Source organism: Morone saxatilis, unplaced genomic scaffold, assembly GCF_004916995.1.
Source record: "Morone saxatilis isolate NCDOM2014 unplaced genomic scaffold, NCSU_SB_2.0 Contig3, whole genome shotgun sequence".
Lineage (NCBI taxonomy): Eukaryota > Metazoa > Chordata > Actinopteri > Moronidae > Morone > Morone saxatilis.
Window position 1 is genome coordinate 5783994 of NW_023339873.1, and position 22248 is coordinate 5806241.

General features: G+C 39.6%; 2 protein-coding genes across 2 annotated transcripts in view; both read left to right on the forward strand.

The window, feature by feature from the left end:
• The window catches only part of LOC118336900 (putative uncharacterized protein C6orf183), a 5276-nt gene extending 3587 nt beyond the window's left edge, over positions 1–1689 (forward strand). Inside the window, exons 7-10 of the mRNA XM_035673663.1 lie at positions 268–410; positions 532–684; positions 892–993; positions 1498–1689. Of these exons, the coding sequence (XP_035529556.1) occupies positions 268–410; positions 532–684; positions 892–993; positions 1498–1689 (590 nt within the window). The remainder of the gene's footprint in view (positions 1–267; positions 411–531; positions 685–891; positions 994–1497) is intronic.
• Positions 1690–2532: 843 nt separating this feature from the next.
• si:ch73-242m19.1 (coiled-coil domain-containing protein 162) lies at positions 2533–21935 on the forward strand. The gene is made up of 34 exons (XM_035673664.1): positions 2533–2724; positions 3800–4117; positions 4417–4617; positions 4943–5064; positions 5149–5377; positions 5469–5671; positions 6593–6745; positions 6994–7087; positions 7182–7316; positions 7848–7984; positions 8082–8193; positions 8294–8343; positions 8466–8642; positions 9307–9424; positions 9650–9818; positions 10294–10432; positions 11071–11224; positions 11351–11446; positions 12481–12645; positions 12759–12973; positions 13473–13611; positions 13685–13805; positions 13896–14005; positions 14434–14583; positions 14705–14752; positions 15978–16145; positions 16372–16524; positions 16708–16842; positions 17676–17828; positions 18667–18876; positions 20025–20145; positions 20277–20339; positions 20575–20726; positions 21584–21935. Exons 1-34 carry the CDS (start codon positions 2641–2643, stop codon positions 21635–21637), a joined length of 4848 nt encoding a protein of 1615 aa, XP_035529557.1. The 5' UTR covers positions 2533–2640; the 3' UTR covers positions 21638–21935.
• The last annotated feature ends 313 nt before the right edge of the window (positions 21936–22248 follow it).

Genomic DNA, 22248 nt, shown 5'->3' on the forward strand with positions numbered 1-22248 from the left:
GATGCCGGCTATCTGGGGGAAGATCGAGTCGAGTCCGACCTGCGGCCCTTTGCTGCATATCGTCCCCTCTCTCTCTGCCCCCCTTTCCTGTCTCTCTGCAGCTATCTCTGTCAAATAAAGGCCAAAAAAATAATACTTTAAAAAATAAAAAATAATAACAACTCAATGATAGCTGTAGCTATAATACTATGCACTCCTGTAAAATGTATCCACACAGGCTGTTGAGAGGAGATTTCATAGTTTATCACTGAATACATTCAACTACAGGAATGGCTGCTGATGTCCCCCTGCACACTGTTAACCTGGAGGAGTTTCTACCTGAGCTGCAGACATTAATCTCTCACTTCCACCTGTCCTACGACGCTCGAAAACTCAGGACCACTGCAGACGAGATGGAGTTATTCAGCATGGTAATGGATAACTGAAACAACTTATACACAAAAGCCTTGCAATATTTACGACTGTGCACTTAAATGGCATCAGTCCAATGTATGTTATTAACGATGTGTCAATCTGAATCTGTCTCACCAGGTGTGGAGGGAGTTCAGAGCGATTTTCGGACATCAAGAGCATATGAAAACGTTTCCTCACTACGATGGTGCAGAGGTCAAACAGAGCCAGTGGGGGAGGAAGAGTGCAAGCCTGGCTCTGAAGAAGGAGGCCAACTGGATCCCCTTCATTCAGGTTAGAGTAAATTAACTGCAGTAAAATAGTCTCCACAAAGAGTTTTTGTAAGTCTGTAAGCCAGATGGTTTGGGGTTTGTTCAGGAGTGTACTGTGTTTCAAATGTAGTCAGTATTGCCCTGATGTATTGTTCAAGTATTTGGAACGACTTCTATTTGTGTGGTGGGAGGGACCGTAGATACTGACAGTTTGGATTCTGTCCTGTAGGTGAAGCCCAAACGGGATCCGTGGCAGCAGAAGCTCGTCACAAAGCTCAGGGAAAAGAAATCTGTTGATGAGCTGCTGAAGATGCACAGCAGGTTTCTTCAGGTAACAGCGACGTCTGCTCTGAATTAATCTTCTCTTTGTTCTGTTAGGTCTCTTGTTGTTTTAACTTTTCGAATGCAGGACAAGGCTGTGTATCAGAGACTGTGAATATAGGTTGTGTTCAGGTCTTCAAAGTTTAGATCTTAAATAATAATCTAAACTTTGAATTTTATTTATTATCCTCACGAAAATGAACAAAATGCTAAGATATAGGCCTACTGTGTATATTTTTTAAGTTTTCTTACTATCCTTAAAGTCAAGAAGGCCTTGCAACCCCCCGTGAAGTTTTGGCGACCCCTAGTGGGGGTCCTGACCTTCAGATTGGGACCCACTGCTCTAGGGTTCCCTTCAAGTGGAAAAAAACGGGATAACTTGCTCTCTAGTTATCCTTTAATCTCTAAGACTGCTGGATCGATGAGTCTTTTTAAAAAGTTATCTGTCACATGCAAATAAACCCCTGCTCATGAAGTTTCAGGTGTGAGTTGTTGTTTCTGTGCACCTCATCAGGTCCCCGATGTGCTCCATGTGACTGCGACTGTAAAAGAACAAGCTGCTCATGTTGGCGACTTACAAACTGGATCGAACTCCTCAGTCTCACACGGCAGTAAGACAAAACGACAAAACGTCTCCGAGATCTGGACGAATATTTACAGCGCCGCCTCTCTCACTCAGGCATGTGTCACCCAGTTTTCTGCTTAGAGAGGTGGAATAAATATAAAAAAACCTCTCAGCTCCCCTCTGCTGCCCCTGATGGAAGATATTATATTAAAAGTGACATTTGTCTTGTTAGGAAACACACGATCAGTCAGCCAGATCTAGCAGCAAAGGAGGCCACGATAAGAAGAGATTGAAGAGTCAAACCTCGAGTGCAACAAATGAAAGGTTTGTATTGAGCAGAGAATATTATTTTCAAGATGTCTACTGACGTACTGAAACAATGAGACAAAAAATTATTAAATTAAACAATTTCATAATGATTTTAGTGTTTTTAATGACGTACGAAAATGTCAAACATTAGCTGGTATTTGTTTGTCTAATGGGAATATTTTCAGCATTTGTCTGTTTAAATCATTGTATGTTTTATCTTTTTTGTCAGTTAGACTAAATAAGCAATTCCAAGCAAATATGTTTGGAATTTGTCATTATTTTCTGATATTTTATAGACTTGATAATCAAAAAATCATAAGTTAAATGAGCAACTTTGCTGTCTAACCATAATCCTGGTCTGCAGTTTGTTCTTTGTTGTCTCTCTGTTGAACAACACACACAAACACAAGAGAACTCTTTGCTCGCTCTATACAGCTACTCTTTCAAGGACAGCCTGCAGCTCTTGGGTCTGGATGATAGTTTAGAGGAAGGAACCTCAGATCCCATCGTAACCAGAGGTGCTTACCTGTCTCTGATTCACCTGCGTCATCTCAAACTCAGACAGCTCCAGGTGAGGCACATGGCAGAACAATATGATGGTTGTCTCGAAATCAACAACAATCTGGTTGGGAACATTTGTCTTAACTTTTTCCCGTCCGGCAGCGCATCTCTCTTGGGCTGCTGAACTACCTGCGCTCTGTGGAGAGGACTTTGACCTTTGACCTGGCAGGTCTGCAGCTGCAGGAAGGAGAGCTGTGCAGCACAGCGGAGGAAACAGGCTGGATGAATGCTGCCAGGGGAGGGAGAGGGGAGGCAGGAGGTCTCGGCTCGCTCCAGTATAGCCACAGCACTCCTGTTGACTGTAAGGTAAGAACATAAAGTATATGGCAGCTGTTCTTTTACTGGTGCGTCTATCTGCTATGCATTCATAGGAACAGCAATACTACTTCTTGTGCTTCATTATTTTCCTAAAGATTCACTAGATATGATTTGTATGCTGAACAGCAGTTTTATCCCAGAGTAGACCTGTTTACCTCACGGAAATCACTCTTGTTTCTTATTCATCAGAATATCTCGAGGAAATTTGGTGAAAGGAGCTACATTTTGTATAATATAATATAACCTTTAGTGAAACAGGAAAACATCATTAAGAAATCTCTTTTCAGGAGTGTCTTGGAAAAGAGCATAAAACAGGTTACACAAAATATGACTCAATCAGGATTAAACACAAATGTGATTATAAAACCATAATTTTTTTATACAATTAGATAAAAGATTTTCTCTTAGAAACAGTAGGTGTGGATTCAGATCCAGGTCCTGGTGCAGATGATTCATGGGCTACTGCATTTAGTCGACAGACGTAATATCTGGCACATTTATCCCATGATTTTCTATCACTGTGTGTTTTTAAGATAAAAAGTTGGATCCAAATGTGAACCATTTAAACTTTCTAAACATTTTCTATGATGGAAATAACACATGAAGGTATGAACATCACTCACCTTCTACTTAAATATAGAAAATGACACAAAACGGGTCACCTTAACCTCTGAACAGTGTAACTTTCATTAGATTTTAATCATGCCCTTTCTAACAGTTTATATTACTGAAAATAGTTTTACGATATTTTTTTCTGGTTATATTTTATGTGTATTCATTTTCATTGTTTTTCTAATCAGCGTTGGTTGATTAGATCCAATTTTTGCCATTTCCATGGTTTTATGGATGAAGAAAATGAATCTTGAGCCCACTTGGGGGTTGTTTGGTGTAATGCAATCACTCTGTGTCTGAGTAGGTAAATTTACAGACCGTGTGTTCTGGTATGAAGATTCAAACTTTTATGTATTATATGTCTTGGTTTGTCTTTGTCTTTGGTTCTATACATGTGTTTATGATCTCTGCTGTTCGCATGAATGCAGTATATGACGTCTTTTTATTCCAGGTCCATTGCTCAGAGTTTATGGAGTTTGCAGAGGTGGAGAACCTTCATGATTTCTACAGCGCAGAGGAACGGTTCGTCCACACTCAGGACCAGAGAGGGTTTTACATCGTGTACGACGCTGCGCTGAAGGACCTGGAGGAGCTGGAGAATGAGCTTCTTCTAGCCGGCTCACTCTTCATCCAGAGGAACAGGATGAAGAAAATGGGAAAAACTGAGAGAGCAGACGTCCACTCCTGGGCCGGGACAGAGGTCGACCGTGTTGCAGTGCTTCTTGACTTGTGGACATGTGAGACAGAGTTTCTGGAGAGCAAAGTGCAGGTAGAGTGACACAAATTGAGGACTATGAATGCGTTGATTTGCTTTCCACGTTTCTTTTTTGGCTGTCTTCTGATTTATGTACTTGCTTCATATGATACGTTACTTCTGTCTTTTCTGATAGATCAATAAATTGTGGCCTTTAAAACACTTCTATAATTGTATAGGGCCAGATTTCAGTTAATTGTACTGTCTGAGCTCTTATCTGGAATATTTAATGTTTAATTTCCCCGTTTTCCAAAGCCAGTCAAGTATATGGGTCTTTTCATGGCATTCTCTGTTGGTTTCTCCTTGTCCTCCAGCTCCTGAACTGTTACTATGAGGCCTACCAGCATGCAGCAGGGACTGAGGAGAGGTTTGCGTTGGCTCAAGTTATTACTGACATCATGCACAGTAGGCCACAACTGGACCTGAACCAGGATTACTTTGTTCAGGCCTACAGAGCTGAGATAGGCTGCCTGCAAAGCCACCGGCAGCTGATCAAAGACATTTTGGAGAATCAGGTGAAAACACAAAGTCTGCAATGGATTGTATTCACATGTGAATGTGCAGAATGGAAATGTATGAATACCTTTGTTTGAATTAGAGATTCAGCAAGTTAATTGATCAATTAGACAATCAAACAAAAAATGATCTGGAACTATTTTGATCAAATTAATCAATTCATCAAGGAGTTGCAAGTTGTGTGAAAATAAATATCTTATTTAAACCAGTTTTGAGCCACAATGTTTATATTTCAAGATACTTATATACTTTATTTAGTTTTGTCTTGTTATGTTATGTTATGCTATTTTACTGTAATCTATAGCTTTGATGTTGACTCATCAGATTGAAAAACAGCGGCAGTACCTCCGACACATCTGGAGAGACAGCCGCAAAGGCTCCATTCACAATTATGGCCTTCCACCTAACTACGTTCCCCAACATCTGGTCTCACTTGGAGGCAGCAGGCAAGTAAATACAGAAGTCTAACTACCCTGGAGGATTTTGGAATCCTCAAAAGTATATTTACCTTTCTTGTGTCGTGTTTGCAGCCCTGCGTTGATGAACATTTTCCTCCTGGAGGTTCATCCGTCCCTCTGCCTGGCTGCTGCAATCTATAACAGTTTAGTTCAGGCTCACACAGAGCTCTGTCAGCTGCACCGAGCCACAAGCATCACAGACAAACTCACCCTGCGACAGAAGCTCCTGCAGCAGGCCCTGCAGAGCTGGAACTGCCTGGCTTCACCCGGAGCCTCCTACAGCGCTCAGATACAGAAGGATGTAGGTCTTTCTGTCTTATGTTTCTCTTTAAATCAATTCACATAAAACAAAATAAAAAAAATAAGTCTAACCTCCTTTTGTCCACTGCCAGTTGTTTTCAGATGTGTTTTTTGAAGACCCGATTTTGGTCCAAAAGGTGGGGCTGTCTTTGGTAAGATCTGCAGAGGAGGAGGATGTGACACAGGGAAGAGGGAAACAACTGTTTGCTGTGGAAACTTTCTCCAAGCTGTTGGAGCTCGTCACCATCCGCCACCGTCTGCTGGAGTCGGCCTCAGAGACGGCACATCTGGCTCAGTTAAGATAACACTCACAACGGAGTAAAAGGGTAGCCGCAAACTGATCTGTGAATTATGGTTCGAAGATCATGAGATCAAAGATTTTATCCTAGAAAAAACCTAATAGCATCTTAAACTTCTCAAAATCTAAAATATATGTATATGTGTTTTATGGGCCCCCTGTTGGTTGCAGTTTGAAAATTATAATTAAATATTAAATATTTTCTCTGGGGTTTCAGGTGTTTAATTATATGTACTTAAACCATAATTATTAATTAATTCATTAATTAATATGTCCGTTAATACTGGAGAGATATATGGGATTATGAATGTGTATACACAAGTATACTGAAAGATAAACAGCTAGGCAGTCAGATCCTGTTTTAATTATTTTTTTAAAATAATTTCTATTCTCTGACTGTATATGATGGATATGTGAATAAAAAGCCATTTTTCAAAAGGCTTTTTACTTTTTGTCATTTTATCTGCCGTTTATTCCCAACATCATATCAGATTAAGAGCTGCTCAGGGGACAAGTTTACTTCCTAATGATTAATTATAATAATAATTGTATAATAATTCCATTTTGTCCACAATTTACATTAAGTTAAAGACATTTGACGTGTTAAATGACGGCAATAACATGAACTCTCATCAGTTTTCTGAGTAAAGACAAAAAGAGCCTCTCCCGTTTCCTTCCATGTAATTTCTGTAACCTGAACTTAAAGATGAGGCCATAGAGCATCAATATTTTGTCAGAAAAACTAAAAGATTAGTGTGAATTATGCGGGAGGTCAGAGGTCAATGATGAATTACTATTATTGGTTCAAATCAGCCACATCTTCCAACATCTAGCGTAAATGTCAAGAATTATTTGTAAATAGTCACGGAACATGTGACAAGAATGTGAAAGACTGTAACACTGAATAATTCTTCACAGGTTGTACAGAAGTGTGGCGTCGGAGCTCGGCTTCGATGACTTCCACCTCTATCTGAGGCCAGTGCAGTTTGAGGTTGCTGAACAGAAAGACAAAGCAGAGCAGAGGCCTGTTTTTATCACAGCCATACTGGAGGATGACAGCTCTGTGGACAGGTACATGTACCATTTGGACAGTATTGACACATCAATTATTAATAATCTAACAGCTCTTATATCAGTCAGTTCCTGTACCTGTAAAATGTTTTAATAAAAGATAGGATTTGTCTTCTTATCCAGGAATACTGTATGCATGTTTCCCCCTTTTAGCCCCGTCTCTCCTCATGCGCTCTATTATTTCAGCTTTTCTACACGAGCAGTGAAGTATGTTTGAAAAAGGAATTAAAGTGCACTCTCTGCTGCAGGTTCACCCCATCCCACCTGCCTCTGAGCATCCGGGAACTGGACGAGAACCAGATCGGGAAGTTCAGCTTCAGCTCAGAGGAGGCAGTTATTCATGTGTGTTAGAATTAAATTAAATGCTGGGGTTTATCAGCCAAAATCAGCCTATTTTTTGCCTACTGAATTTATCCCTTTTCTTATCTCTTCCCAGCTTGTGAACAAACAGAGTGTAGAAAACCTCCAGGTGACTCTGGCCTGCCAGGTTACACAGAAGAACGCTTTGATAAGTGCAGTGAAACTGGTTTGTCTTTGTCACTGGGCAGAGAGTGAGACATCTTCAGCTGAGGTGTGTATTGTTCAGTAAAGGAAAGTACATTTACTTACATACTCAGACTCACATATAAATACTTTTTACTCCACTAAATGTATTTGACAGCTGTAGTTTTTAGGTGCTTTTCAGGTTCAGATGATATGATATGCTTATAAAATATACTGTTTGGTTCCCAACCTGTTTTGGCCTGTGACACTTAAAGATGAACCAATAGACTTAAATACCTAACTGCATATTTAATTGACACACTAGCTCCCCCTCAACCAGCTACAACACTTATATGTTACATTTTGCTGGTAATACTTCTGACAAAAGTGTTTCTACCCGCTCGTTTAATTGATTTCAAGGGGAATCTGACCAAATCCGACCAGCTGGCGGGCATTAAAAATAAGTATACAGAAATAGCCAATCTTCTTGCTGAAGGTCTTGTTTGTTTCATATAGAGGCATCAGTATTAAATTAAGACTGTTTTATAACCAGTTAAAAAGTTCTATTCATGCTTTTAACAAAAATACAAAGCTGTTCTGTTTTCCAATTTACTCTCAGAGGGAAGCAGCCTTTCATTCTAATGAAGATGTAGAATTTGACTCCAAACGTGGGAGCGACACCAACAAGCTGCAGCAAAAATCTAACTCTTCACCCTCCAAAGGTTCAGCAAGAACTCCCACCACGACCAAGGAGAGGTAATTTTCCCCACTTGAAGAACCAATTACACTGGCGATGATTAACAGGGCTTTTGTGCCGGCTCTTTATTAAACAGAATCTTGTTTGTTACTCCAGGCTGATGGAAGCATTTGTGTCCATCCAGCTGGAAAAAGTGGGCCTGCGTGACGAGATGCTGAATTCATTTATGAAGAAGAAACAGGCCGTGGGGGGTCTTATGAAAACTCCAGTGAGTTGGACACAGTGGTAGATAATTCTCAGACGGCTGAGCAGGATGATAAATGTAATTGGCTGCCCATGAAGTAAAATTAATTTCTCTCACACCGCAGGAGGAGGCTGCGAAGATCAAAAGGAGGCTCATAATCGACTTTCTCGAGAAGTATGTCCACAAAAACATCTGCATTCCTTTTGTTACAGGACAATAGCCCTGCTGAGTTTTTCTCTCACTCTACATGAGAGCATGTTGGAGGTAAATACTGTGTCAAACTGTTTTTTCCACAGATTCACCACACAGATATCTCAGTACTGTGTGAGAGCGCAGATTGTTGCATATTACTACCATCTATCCTTCATTTTGGACGACAACCCCTCCATCTGTCAGTCGCACTTCGTGATTGGGCAAGCCGCAAAGCCCAGAGTTAATCTGGATTCAGGAGCTGACCGTTGCCCTGACCCCAGGTACAACCAACTTATCTGTATTATTAATGTGCAAAATAGAAGAATAATTGCATGCAAATCACATGCAGGAACTGCGCATGCATACTGACTCTAAATCACAAATTATGTTTAAAGAGACAACATTTCTATCAGATTGTTTCCAGGTTAAAATGTTTGAAAAAAGTCTTATGATGAACTCCCTATTTGAAGAAACACTATAAAAATGCATATATAACCTATGGAAGCCTATTGCTGCCATACCAGTAAATGAAGATGAATCAGTTATAATATATCATATTATAACATAAAAAGTTTATTGTTATAGACTGATCACGTTGAGAATATATTAATCATGTTATAACATGAAACGTTAAGCACTATATAAGATAAAGACTATATTACCTTACTTTAATACTGTAACAAGACAAATGTTTTTATATAAAGTGATAAGTTTGTCACTCTGTGACACTGATCCATTTGTCTTTTTCTCTCATAAATCAAAAAAAAAATAACCCAATAACACTCCACACATGTTCATAATATATATTGAATTTATGTTATGCAAAATAACTCTAAATGTGGAAAAAGGGTGAAGAGTGGTTAGATGGTGTGTATATATATGTTGAGTCAGTGTGTCAAAAGCATAAAAAACCTGAGAGGCTGATCAAACCTTCCTCCCTAATAGGAGCTCCCAGTGTCGGCCGCAGCAGCTGTTGTCTGCAGACGGCAAAACTCTCCTCAACTTGTGGTTCGTCCCCCACTTCTCTCAAGTGCTTCACATGTTCAAGACACTGGATGTTTTGGTGAGATGCTTAAACACACCGTTGAGACTGTTAATACAGCAGCACAACACACGATAAGAGTGAGTGAAATGTTGAATGAAGTGTTGCAGGGAGCTGGTAGATCAGTGTTTATTATTAGTTATAAACTACATGAGTGTCTTTAATTCACTTTTCACTTTTTAGGGTCTAATGTGGAATTTATTTTTTAGTGTTTGTCAATAATTTGCTCCTCTGATGTTTCAACAGGAATGTGCTACAGCTCTCCATCACACTCTGCAGATAGTTTCAGCTCTTCATGACATCATTTATTACCTGGTTAGTTTTTCCAGACTGGGAAACACAGAAGACTCCCGCAGGAGAGGACAGGATGCACCCAGCTCACTAGCAGCTGACTGGGGAGGCACTGAAGGCATTGGTAGGTGGATCTCATAAACAAAACACCTGATAATATGTAAGTGTTAGCACGTATAGTAAAAAAAATAATAAAAATGATGCACAAAACAGCTTCAGTAGGCTATTTCCATTTGATGTAATGTAGCAGTCATATTGTCCTGGGTTTGAATGTTTTACTTTGTGAGCCTCAAATAGCCTCAGTCAAGGGTTGGAACAAGCTGATTCAGGCAGGTTTCTATAGTTAGGAAACATTCAAAGAAGCTGTTACATAATTAATTGACAGGGAACATACAAGGTTGTGTTGTGTCTGGAGTGTGAACAAAGCCAAAATGTATGAGCAAGATATTTTACAGACAGCTTTCATGGTCAGTTAAGAACATCTGTTGAATCTTAACTTGTTTAGTATCTAATAAAAGACCAATATAAACCTGTATGTTGACAATCAATCACAGTAACCACGTTACATGCATGTGTCGTCCTCTCTGGGTGGTGTACAGGAGCAGAGCTGCTGGAGATCCAGCGTCAGGTCGACCGTCTGTCTGATCCCAGCAGCCCAGAGTCTGTCGGCCGTCTGCTGCAGCTGCGCAGGCAGGTCCTCCTGCTGCAGTTTGATACTGCTGTCAGAAACCTCATCAGGTCTGTAAATCTGAGGAGTAAAAACTCTTCATCATGGAGTTAAAATTTTCCCCACTAATCCTTCACAAAAAGATATTTTCTTTTCAGTCAGGCCACTTAACAACAATCTTTGGTAAAACTAAAAAGGAGTATTGGTGCATTTACATGAATTCCAACAGATGGTAGACAGCAAATTGGAAGTCATGTTAGTGGATGAGAGCAGGATGGTAAAAGTAGGTGAGGACAGGAGAGAATACCAGTACAATAACAGTAGACGCAATGCCGTTCCCTGTTTTTTTTTGTTTTTCCCGTGCTGTCCAGAAGGTGCTGAATGCAGCATTTAGCCCTTCACTTTAGCAGTTAATTCATATTGTCCCAATTTCTTCTTGCTTAAGGCAACTTTCAATTACCTGACTGATCTTTCTACAAGACCTAGTAGAGACAAATTAGTGGTAAAAACTATTATAAAATCGTTGTTTGGTCAGTTTAAACACATGATATTACATAAAATGTAATACTGTTGTTGTGTCCTGCTGACATGTTATTGCTGCCTGTCATTCCACATCTCACTCCCTACGTCATCTCTTGATGATCTGTATCTAATAATTTTATCAAAGATTTAATAAAAACCCTCTCTGTCGTGTTTGTCTTGTGTTCAGGGAGGTGTTCCTCTCCTCTGGTGATGTTGCCTCCTACAAGACTGTGAGTGACAACATGGCGACTGCCCTCCCCCTGCTGAGTGACAGTAACCGGACTGACGTGTTCAGTCTCACGCTGCCTGTTCCTCGACCTCTAGAGACACGAGGATGTCAGGTTGGTTCAGCTACGTGACGCCAGTGGACAAATATCATATCAGTTTCAAGTGTAATACTACATGTCAAGATGAAAGGGAAATGTTATTATATTTTTTATTTGTCTCATGTCGTCTTTTCCCTGCAGGCACAAAGGATGTATCCATGGAGATGTTTCATAGCCTGGCATGGGTTGTTCCCTTTGCATGTTTGGGACGTCACTCCCATCGAACACTGCATGCAGGTTCAACATCTAATATGTTTCATCCTTTTAATGGTGTGGCCTAAGGGTGGGAATGTAAGATTTCTCCATAGACCACATGCCATGTAATGACATTTGAAGAAAGTATTCTTAGTTCCCAAACGATGATACCTAATGACTCCCTCCAGCACTATCATCGGGACAGTGCGCAATATCAAATTGTAGCACACAGATTGCTTTGAACACATAATCATGCTCCCTACATGATGAACCCCTCAGGAGAAATTGTTAACATTTCATTATCTAACACAGTGGTTACCCCCGTGTACCCCCTCCAAGTACAAAACATGTTCGGTAGGAAAAAAAAAGGCAATATAAAGATGTAGGCTACAATACAGCGGTGCACTATCACAGTCTTATTCATTAAGAAGAACACCGATTTTTTTGCAGGATGCAATAACACTAAAACAGCGTTGTAGTTGCACTGAACTGCGTCTTTTTGATGTGTGGCACTTAAAATTTAATGAAAAACACGAGCTTGTGTCGTACTGAGGATCTTTCCTTATTCTCGGTGGCAACTACAATTCTTTTTCAGAGGTCTTACGGCAGTTAAAGATAGCTTTGTGTAAGAATATTTTGTATAAAATGTGGTTTATGTAGCATTTACATTTAACTTATAGTATAATTATTTTAGGAATTATGCATGAGTTTGCAATGACCATTTAAAAAATGTTGTCATGTCACTGCAGTACTCCAAAGTACCCCTAGGGGTACATGTACACCGATTTGAGAAACACTGATCTACTTGATTGGCTTGCTGAGCACATTCAAACTCATGTAATCTCTCTTTTACATCACCTTCAGGACAAATTTTACATTTTAAACCACTACAGACGAGGCTAACGGCAACAATATTTTGGTTCTCAAATTGATTTCACTTCAAATGACTGTATGTGTTACTTTAAATGTTGAGCTGCATCCATTAAAAGGTGAATTAGAAAGAAGAAAAATTTACTATCTATTTTTATGGAGATATAAATAAACAGATCATTCAGAGTGGTTGTGTTTGTCTGCAGCTGTGCCTGAGCGGTCTGAGTGATCGCAGCCGACTCCAGGCCAACGCAGCGATCCTCGGCGTGTCGCTGCTCATGGAGGACGTCCTAAACAGTGGAAGAGAGGCAGAGCCTGTTCGTCTCCATGGCAACAGAGATGACCTTCTGCACGATGGAAAACCTAATGAGGTAAAAGTTGGCAATTGATCACTAATCAGGCAAAAAAGAAAGCTTGGATCTGTGAATTAATTCCTTTAATGTATCAAAGAGGCCTCACACACTATGTTCTGTCTTTGTTTTAGGGGGATAAACTCAGCTTTGGAGCTGAAGAAGAGGAAAAGACTTGTGACTCCACGGCTCCTCTTCAGGGTCCGATCAGAGTCCAGTCTGTGCTGAAAGGTTTCCTCCTGCTGACGAAGCAGCTGCAGGTGTTCAAGGAGAGCTGGGCCCGAAGACGTCTGGGTGCTCAAATGTTCAGAACGCCCAGTTTGTATCAACAGTTTGTGAAACTCTACAGGTACTGTGGTTCAGAGACAGCGAGGATTGTGTTACATTCACACAGGTTTGTTTAGCTTTTGTCGATAAATATCAGCCAGTCAGCGTTACTGTATCCACAACCAAGATAACACACTGTAAAAACCTTCCTTATTTCATTTATTAATCAGTGGCAGTGGCTGCTTCAGTGTAACATTATTCCTTTACTTTGTAATGAAAATAGTCAAAGGTACTGAATATTGTTACAAAACAGTTTAACAGTGCATGATAAAACAATCTCACCATGAGGTCCATTAAGTGGCTGTTCTGAAGCTTTCAATCATATCACATTTCTTCATTAGCTGATTGCTTGCACACTTCAAATGCAATTTAATGTCAACTGGGAAATCTCTGGGAAAAGATCATATGATATGATTTAAAGCTCCAGAACAGCTACTAAAAAACAACAAAATTGTGGGTAAGAAATGATTTAAAATACACAGTTTGAGCCCATATTTAAATTGGCTGTACTCTCTTTACAGAGATGAAATCTTTTACCCCAGCATGAGAGCTCTGGCTCAACAAATGGGTAAAGAGCGGGACTATGAGGTCTTACTTTCTGGCAGCCAGTCTCTCCTGCCCCCGCCTGGAGCTTCCGAGGTTGACGTGAAAGCCTGGCAGGTACAGTACGACTACTAACCGCATTACTATCTTGTGTTTCTGTACCTTGTAAAATATATTGCCTCCCTCTCAGCTTCACAAGCTGCTGGAGAGCACCGAGTGTGACATGATCAGTGAGGTGCAGAGGAAGATTAACAGAGAGCTGACCCTGGTGGTTTCAGAGCGAACTCGACAGGACACAGGCCTCCCTACAGGTGCCCAGAAATACACAAAATCTATCTTTTAATAAAAAAGAGAAAAGTATAGAATTGAAATGACAGTGAAAATATTCTGTGTGTGGTCAGAGCTGTGGAGGAAAGCCCCACTGAAGTACAGTTTGTCTCCTGAGCGGCCGCATATTGTGGAGACGTTCATCCAACAGCTGATGGAGGGAAGTGAAGACGCTGAGGGACAGGTACATGGGGTGACATGTCAAATTCAAGGTATTTTTTAGGGGCTTTTTATGCCTTTATTTGATAGGACAGGTGAAGGACAGGCAGAATTAGAGAGGGGGGTTATGCTCTAATTGATCTGCTTTATTGATTGTAACTGTAACCTTTATATATTTTCATTCAGTGCTTTACTGTGTGCCACAATAATGTCATGTTCTTGAGTTCAATATTTTCATTTTGACGCTTTTCCAAGCAAAAATGTATTATTTGTGATTAAATCAGCATATATTTCTGCCACCCCTTAAAGTCTCCATGCCCTTTTGCCACCTCATGAATATTTCTCTAGATCCGCCTCCTGTACGATGACTTATGATATCAGGGTAGTAAAAAGAGCATTAGTGTCTGTGCGTCCATGCTGAGTAATAAACCTGCTGAGTGTCTCTTGTTTCAGCTGAGGGTCTCTCAGGATCACCTCCAGCAGTGTCTCACTCACCTCGGCTGTTCTCTGATGGAGCGAGAGCGTCAGAGCTTCCTGCTTTACTCTCAGTTTTATGAACAGATCCTGCAGCAGGAGACTCAGCTCCTGCGTCAGAGAGAGCAGGTACACGTGGGCATTATTATTACATTTTTATAGCTTCATGGCTTCATGAGTGTATTGTAACATTATAACATTTTGTATGATTTTATTGTGAGCTCATCCTCTTTTTTATTTTTAACTGCAGGATTTTAAGAATCTTAAGGACTCTCCGTCCAGCAGCTCTCACAAAGAGGTAAACACTGCAATTACAAATGACTTTGTGGGTCATATGAAAAATCATGTGAGATAACGTGACTTAAATCCATATCTTTTGGATTTCATGTGGGATTTCCAGCTCAACAGACGCAGCTGGGAAATGAAGAGTATTCAAATGGACTTTAAGATTTTTTAGCAGTAGGACTTGAGAAATTGAACAGTTAGTCCAGAGGGAACTAACTCATAAAGTGTCTGGATCTCCCCAAATATTAGATGTATTATCATGAAATCTTGAACAGTATTTGGACAATGCCTCATCAATAAAAAAAATATTTTATATGTACTGTAGGTAGCTTTTATATATTTATTTTTTTCTGTTTTTCTGTTCCCACTCTTTATAAAAAAAATCCTTTTTTAAGACCTTTCCAGGATTTTTTATTGACAATACAGCACAGCTCCCAAAGGGCCATATCATTTACTGTCAGGCTCATTTCTTTTTTAATAATGCAAGGTTCATGTTAAAATCTCTCAGGTTGATAACATGTAGGTGGTCTTTCTGCTGTGCTCTCTGGCAAATTACAGTTTACAACAGTTTTCCCCTAACCATAACATTATAGCCACAGCCCATAAGTAACAGTTTAAATCAAGTAGAATTTATCTTCTGCCACAGAAAATTTGGCGAGATGAGTGAGGAGCTACAATAAAATTTTAAATTGCAGGTTGACTGGAAAACTAGTCTCTAAATGTCCATGTTTTCAAGGTTTTACAGGACGCGTAGGAACCCTGATTATTGCATGTCATGAAATCTAGAGCTGCTTTAATGATATAACAGGGAAATAAAATACTAAAATCAGAATCAGTTTTATTGCGAACTAGATTTTCACATAGTGAACTTGCCTTTGTATTTTGGTGCTCAACAGTAATCATAGGAAGAAAAAAGATATAAGAAAAAAGAAAAAGTACTGAAAAAGATGAGAGGCCTAATAGAAAGCTTTACAGCGTTTAAAATAAAGAGGAATGAATGTGCAAAAGTTCACAGAATAAAGTACAAAGAATATGTGCAATAATAATAATAATAAACGTTACATTAACACATTAAATCAGATGTGAGAGACTTTGTAATGACTTTGGTGATCCCAGCATTCTCCTTATCCAACACTTTACGACCTCTAAAACTTCCTGTATCACCGAATTCTTGCCAGCCTCAGCAGCACTTGTTTGACTTGATCTCAGTGTTTCTGTGCCGTGTTACTGTCCGACAGGTGGGTGCTGTTTGTCGTGGGATGATGTTGGAGATCTCAGCGCTGCAGGCCCAGGTTGCTCACCTGGAAGAAGAGAAGAGAAATCTAGAGGAGAAACTCAGTCTCAGATTCAGAGAACGCTATGACCCTTTGGTCCGACACCTCTTCTCCTCCTGCGTCCAGCTAAAGGTGAGATTTGTTTTTCCTGATTCTTTTGTCCAACGTATGTCTATTTATTTGTTGAAACCCCCCTTTTTTTTAACCAAACTCATCTTCAAATTTAGAGGTTTGTGCACCTCTGACTGATTTCTAGTGTTTCTAGTATTAAATTGTAGTTAAGCAGCATTAATTGTCCAATTTCCAAGTTTCAGATGCTCGCTTTTTGACCTTTAATCATCCTTTGTTTGAATCTCAGGCCAGGCTTGATGAGTACCACCGGCAGATGGAGCAGGATGTGAGTGAGATGGTGAACAGAATAAGAGGCGAAGGAGTGGACAGAATTATTAAACTCAAGAAGACGTACGGCTGCACCAAAGACAATGATGGACTCACAGTCACGCAGTTAAAGGTACAGGAAGGAAGATAGCGCCAGAATCTAGACTTAGAAAATAAAAGAGATGTGTAAAGTGCAGTAGCGTATCAATCCTTTGTTGAGGAAAACAAAAACACTGCATTATTTCATTCAAGAACAGACTACACTGATGAATTACATATACATAAACGTACCGGTGTGTCCTACCTGTTCTGTTAGAAAGAAGAAGTCCATGAGTTGCACCTGGAGAACAGCCGGCTGACTTCTCTGCTCTGTAAACTGAAGGCTCTGAGCAGCTGGAGGCAGCTGGTCGACCAGGAGAAACTTCACCGACAGCTGCTTCAAACTCAGCAGGTCAGCAAACCAAATATTCAATACTCTCAAATCCAATTTATCCCCCCGCAGCGACAGCAAAGCAGACACACAAACAAACACCATGAGTCAAAAAGCTTGTGTTTTCCTGTCTGTGTCTACACCCACTTATCTAGTTAGTTTTGACCAAGTGGCAACTTGAGTGGCTTTGAGTGACAGGTGGCTGTTTTCAGTAACTTCAGTAGCGTTATTCAGCTGCACCTGTGCTCCATGGCTTTGCCCATTTTTGGATTAGCTGGTAGGTAGTAAACACACTGAGTTTCACAACAGTTCTTTGGAAACATAGGGGTGACGTCACAGAGACTATGTTTATATTTAATTATACAGTGTATGGTCTTGACCTGTTTTATTTAGTTTAATATATGATATGTCAAAAGCATCATTGAATACATTTAAATAAACTTAATTGGTTAAATCAAGCTTTATATTTTCCCTTTATTTTTGAAATCAGTTAAGAAAGTAAATTAACTTTGCTCTCTCTTTTCCTTTTTACCAGATCTTTTCATTAAAATTCCCCCCCTTGTTTCTTGTATGTTGATAAGAAAAGTGTGCATAAAACCTTACTTTTTTATTAATTTATTTAACAGATTTGAGGTGAAGGACAATATATAAATTATCTTCTTTTCTTTCTTTTTTTACACTTTTTAAATTGCGATATTTGTCAGTCCTGTATGTCCAAACTCCAAACTCCTTTATGTTTATGTGACGTTTTTTGTATTTATTTTACTGCCATATGTTTATCATGAAACTCTGTTGAAACCCTGTTTGGGAAAGCAAACGTAGAATCACAGTATCACATTATTCATGTTGTCCAGAGGGAGATTACCTGTCGCACCGACGCTCTCAGGGTGAAGATGACGTCTGAGGAGGAGGTGGTTTTCCTGCAGGAGGAGCTGGAGGCCGTGAGGAAGGTGTTGACCCGCTGTCAGGCCGAGTGCAGCAGCACCAAGAAGCTGCTCAGCAGGAAGGTACATCGAGTCTCATCCACACTTCGACTACCCAAACATCAACAGCGACTGTAGAGAAAAACTTAAACATTTATATTAAACTCTATTTCACCTGACAGTCATTCATCTAATCTTGCTTGCATAATGAGTATAAATCTTATATAAATGTATTAATTCACAGATGGTTTACATATATAGTATGACATGAACTTTAATAACTATAATAATCTTACATCTTAACTTAATGAGATTAGTATATACTTATTCATAATTCCATAAGCTTATAAGTATGTGTCTTCAAATTATTCTAACTTTAAAGGTGAAATCCTTTTCTTTCTGTGATTTGACTAGTTAGGATGTTTAAAGCATTAACTCAAAGGAAATCTGTGGCTTTGGGGACACTTTTTGGTGCAACAGTTATCAGGAAGGCTATCTTTAACGTGCACCTAGAACCTTTATCTTAAAGATTAGATTCGATTACTTTTCTGTCAAGTGACTGATTATAACAGCTCTAGTCAGGTCAAAGTTAAAGTAGAAAATGTTGTAGATTTGCTGTGTTTGAAGTATTTCTATGATCACATATCACAGCCTGTATTGTATTTATGATTGTAGCTAGTAACTACAGTAGCACATTATTTGATTTCTAGTGGCTGAGGACTTTATTTAGGCTTCCACATCCTTCCTAACTCTTAACTATACTAGTTACTATCTTAACTAAGTATCACATTCTGCTCCTATAGACTTACATTCATGTAAAACTCTATAATGAAGTTTTAAATGTCAAACCCTGGGGGCGTAGAAACTACAGAGCTGCCAAGTGCATCCTGGATGAATTCATTAAATACCCGCTGATACACAGACAGAGGAGCTCCAGGTGTCCAGGCATCAGTCTGCACAGGAGGCCCGCAGCAGGCAGGAGCTGGACAGCTATCGAGTGCAGAGCCTGGAACAAATGAGAGCCGACATGGAGGACAGAGAGAGGCAGCTCAGGGCGCTCAGCGAGCAGCTGGACAGAGGTAGCAGGATGAACCAGCTACACCGACAGCGCAGCGCCAAAGAGATCCGACAGGTCTGTAAATGATCTTCATTAGACTAATATGTGTGTGTGTGTGTGTGTGTGTGCGCACTGTGCAGATACTTACTTCTGCTGTCAGACTAATATAAAAGTTGTCCTGTGAAAACCATGTGTTGTATCTCTGTAATTCTAACTCTTTATTATATAACAAAAAATGCCCCTTTTCAGGTTTGTGACAATACATTTTTCAGATAATCCAAATGGGTTTTTATTGTTTTTTGGCTTAAGAAGGAAAAATCTTGTCTCAACCCATCAGAAAAGTTTTAAAATCATCACAATTCCCAACACTAGAATTTCACTGGATGGCAATGATACACAATTACCTGTGTTCTTGTTTAGGTCTATGTATTTTTTAAAGTCACATGAAGAAAATGCTGGATTACTTTCGTGTTTTAGTGCCTGAAGTAAAGATCATAATCATTTTAAGTTGATTTTTTTATTACATATTTTTAGAAAAGCAACATTTGGGAACCATTTCAAAGTTTCTCTCACACTGAATTACATAAACAACAAAAAAATACTTTGGAGCTTTTAATGCTCAAACATAAGTTCTCATTTCAAGGTTTAGCATCTGCAGCCACGTGAGGCTGCACTTAGACACAGTGGTGCTCTTAGCTAAATGTTATTTCTATATCTAAATGCTAATATTTAGCAGGTATGTTTACCATGTTCACCATCTTAGTTTAGCGTTTGACCTTTTTCACAGCAGCCATTTTGAGATGAAATAGTAGGGTAAACACTGGTGTTAGCAATAATACTATTTAAGTTCTGTTCATTGGTTGCTGCTATTGTGCATGTTGGCTCGTTGGAAAGTCTCTGCTACACTAAATGTAACAAAACATGAATTACTATCATTGGTAATGTCTGTGTTTACCCGACTATTTCACATCAAAATAGCTGCTGTGAAAAAGGACTATTCATCCTGAGGAAAACATGAATGTGTGCGCCAAATTTCAAGGCAATATTACACTTTACAAACGTCAGCCTCATGGTGGCGCTGGAGGAAGTCAGTAAGATTCCTCCTCTGGAAATGTACGAACTTTCAAGGCAACCCGTGACTGACATTACAAACCATAAAACCACAAGAAAACCTCAACTTTAAGGTAAAATAATGAGAGATTCTTCATATTTCCTGGGTGTAGGTGAGGGGACGGCTACAGCAAGAGCTCAGCCTCAAACAAGAAGCCTTTCAGCAGGTGGACAAACTGCAGAACCAGGTGAACGACATGGAAGCAGCTTTGTCCCGATGCACCACTACGACAGGTACACACCAACAGAGATAAACAGTACGATGGATACCGGCCAATTCCTTCAGGTTAACTGTGTTTCATCAGAGTTTTTTCCATTTGTTTCAAATAATTTCACATGACATTTCACTCCCAATTCCATCACAGGCCAAAGCAGGGCTTATTACACGCTGTCAGTGAGCAGATTGAGTGCTAGAAGTCCCTCAGCAGGTACCGTACCCACCTTACCTTCATCTCAGAGCAGTGATAATCTGCAACACACACAAAAAAAATCATATCTTGCGAGTTATACTTTGATTTCTACCTGCTCATGCGGTTCAGGAGTAAAATTAAAGCCATCATGTTATCCAGATACTCATAGCGTTTTCTGATGACATTTTAAATTCCATTATAAATCGTATTTTGGGAGGTTTAAAGCTCAGTCTTTGTTCTATTTCTGTCTCAGGTCCACGCAGGGCCAGTCAGCAGCAGTCCACCCTACAGCTTGGCAGCCTCACAAACTACGGCACACTTCAGGACAGCGCGACAGAGCCAAGACACCAGAGAGCAGAAACAGCCAGGAGCCGCTCTGATACAAGAATAGACCGACCGAAAGCAGTGAGTGAGCCCGAGAAGCACAGTGGAGTGCGTTTCAACATGTTCAACTAAAGCTTAAACTCCTGAAAGTGCTGTAAGATGATAAAGTATGGGGAAAAGTTCATTTTTGTAAACAGTTGACAAAAAAAATCTCACAACAAGATCCACTGTTTTGGAGTTTAAATCATATATCAGGATATGTTTTGTCTAGTTGACACAGAATTATTAATTTCAGTTTAAATATTGAAATTCATTGTTTTTTTTCAGTTTTGACACTACCAGAACCTTGAAATCTCACTGAAAACTGAAGCGTAAAAACTACAATTCACTGTTTTATGTTGGGTTGTGCGCCAGGCTATTTCTTTGCCGTGCACTGTAGCTTCATGGAGACTTTACTGGTTGCCAGGCAACTGCACAGAGCCAAGAAGTAGTCGGGCACATAACCGGCTTGTGTTTTTGTAGGAGACATAATGTGTTAATTATGAACTTTTTGGTGCTGGTATTTGGATTGTGTTACCTTTGGACAGAGCCAGGCTGGATGTTTGCCTCCCTATTTCCAGTCTTAAGGCTAAACTAAGCTAACCTGCTGCGGGCTGTAAGGTTCATATTCACTGTACAGGCATGAGTGGTATCAATATTCTCACCTAACCCTCCACCAGAAAGTGAAAAAAAGAACATATCCCAAAACCTTTTCTTTATGTGAAGTGTTTTTGTCAACTGGTGTTTCCAACATCAAGAATGAATCACAACCTGTTTTATAAGATAAATGTAAACTAATGTTCATTTCTCATCAATAGTAATATGATCAAGAGTGATGTTACACTGTCCTTGGATGAATACACAATCAACATTCGAATCAGCCTTTGTTGTTCTTTCAGGATCCGACTCGGCTGCGTGTCCTGACTGCTGAGACGACTCTACCAGACCTGTGAGATTTACCCGATGGTATTTTGTTAAGCAACACCCACTTGTTAAAAGTTAGCTGCTGTTTGACATTCAGGGTGCTCTCTGGTTCTGTCTGCAGCTGTGTGTGGACCAAATCGTATCTGTTATTTTCAGAGCTAAAACATAAACCTAAGTGAGGGTTTGGCTCATTTTCATTCATCATGGCATTTTATTATCCAGTTTATTTTAGATCATCATGTACTGTGCATGTCTTCCCTTCCAAAAGTGCAGTACCTTTACACTGCTTCCATATTTCAGCCCCCTAGACACTTTTTCTTCATGTAAAATGCATACATGCTATAATACTTTCTATCAATTGACAATAAAATGTTGTATTCAGTTTTAATAAAACACCACATTGTGTCAGTCCATGATTTTGATCAAGGAATATTTACTGCTGACCCCTTCCCAAAGCCCATTATAGGTCTTCAGATTCAGATTATTTCACTTAAAGAAGCTCCATCATTCAAGACATGAAGTTTTGCTGTCAAACAGCAAACTGTAACCAGCTTTTTGCAAATTAGAACTAGTCTCATATGAGCTTATTGCAGATATATTGGTGTTAGTACATTAAAGTTTTTTAACTGTAAAATGGTCC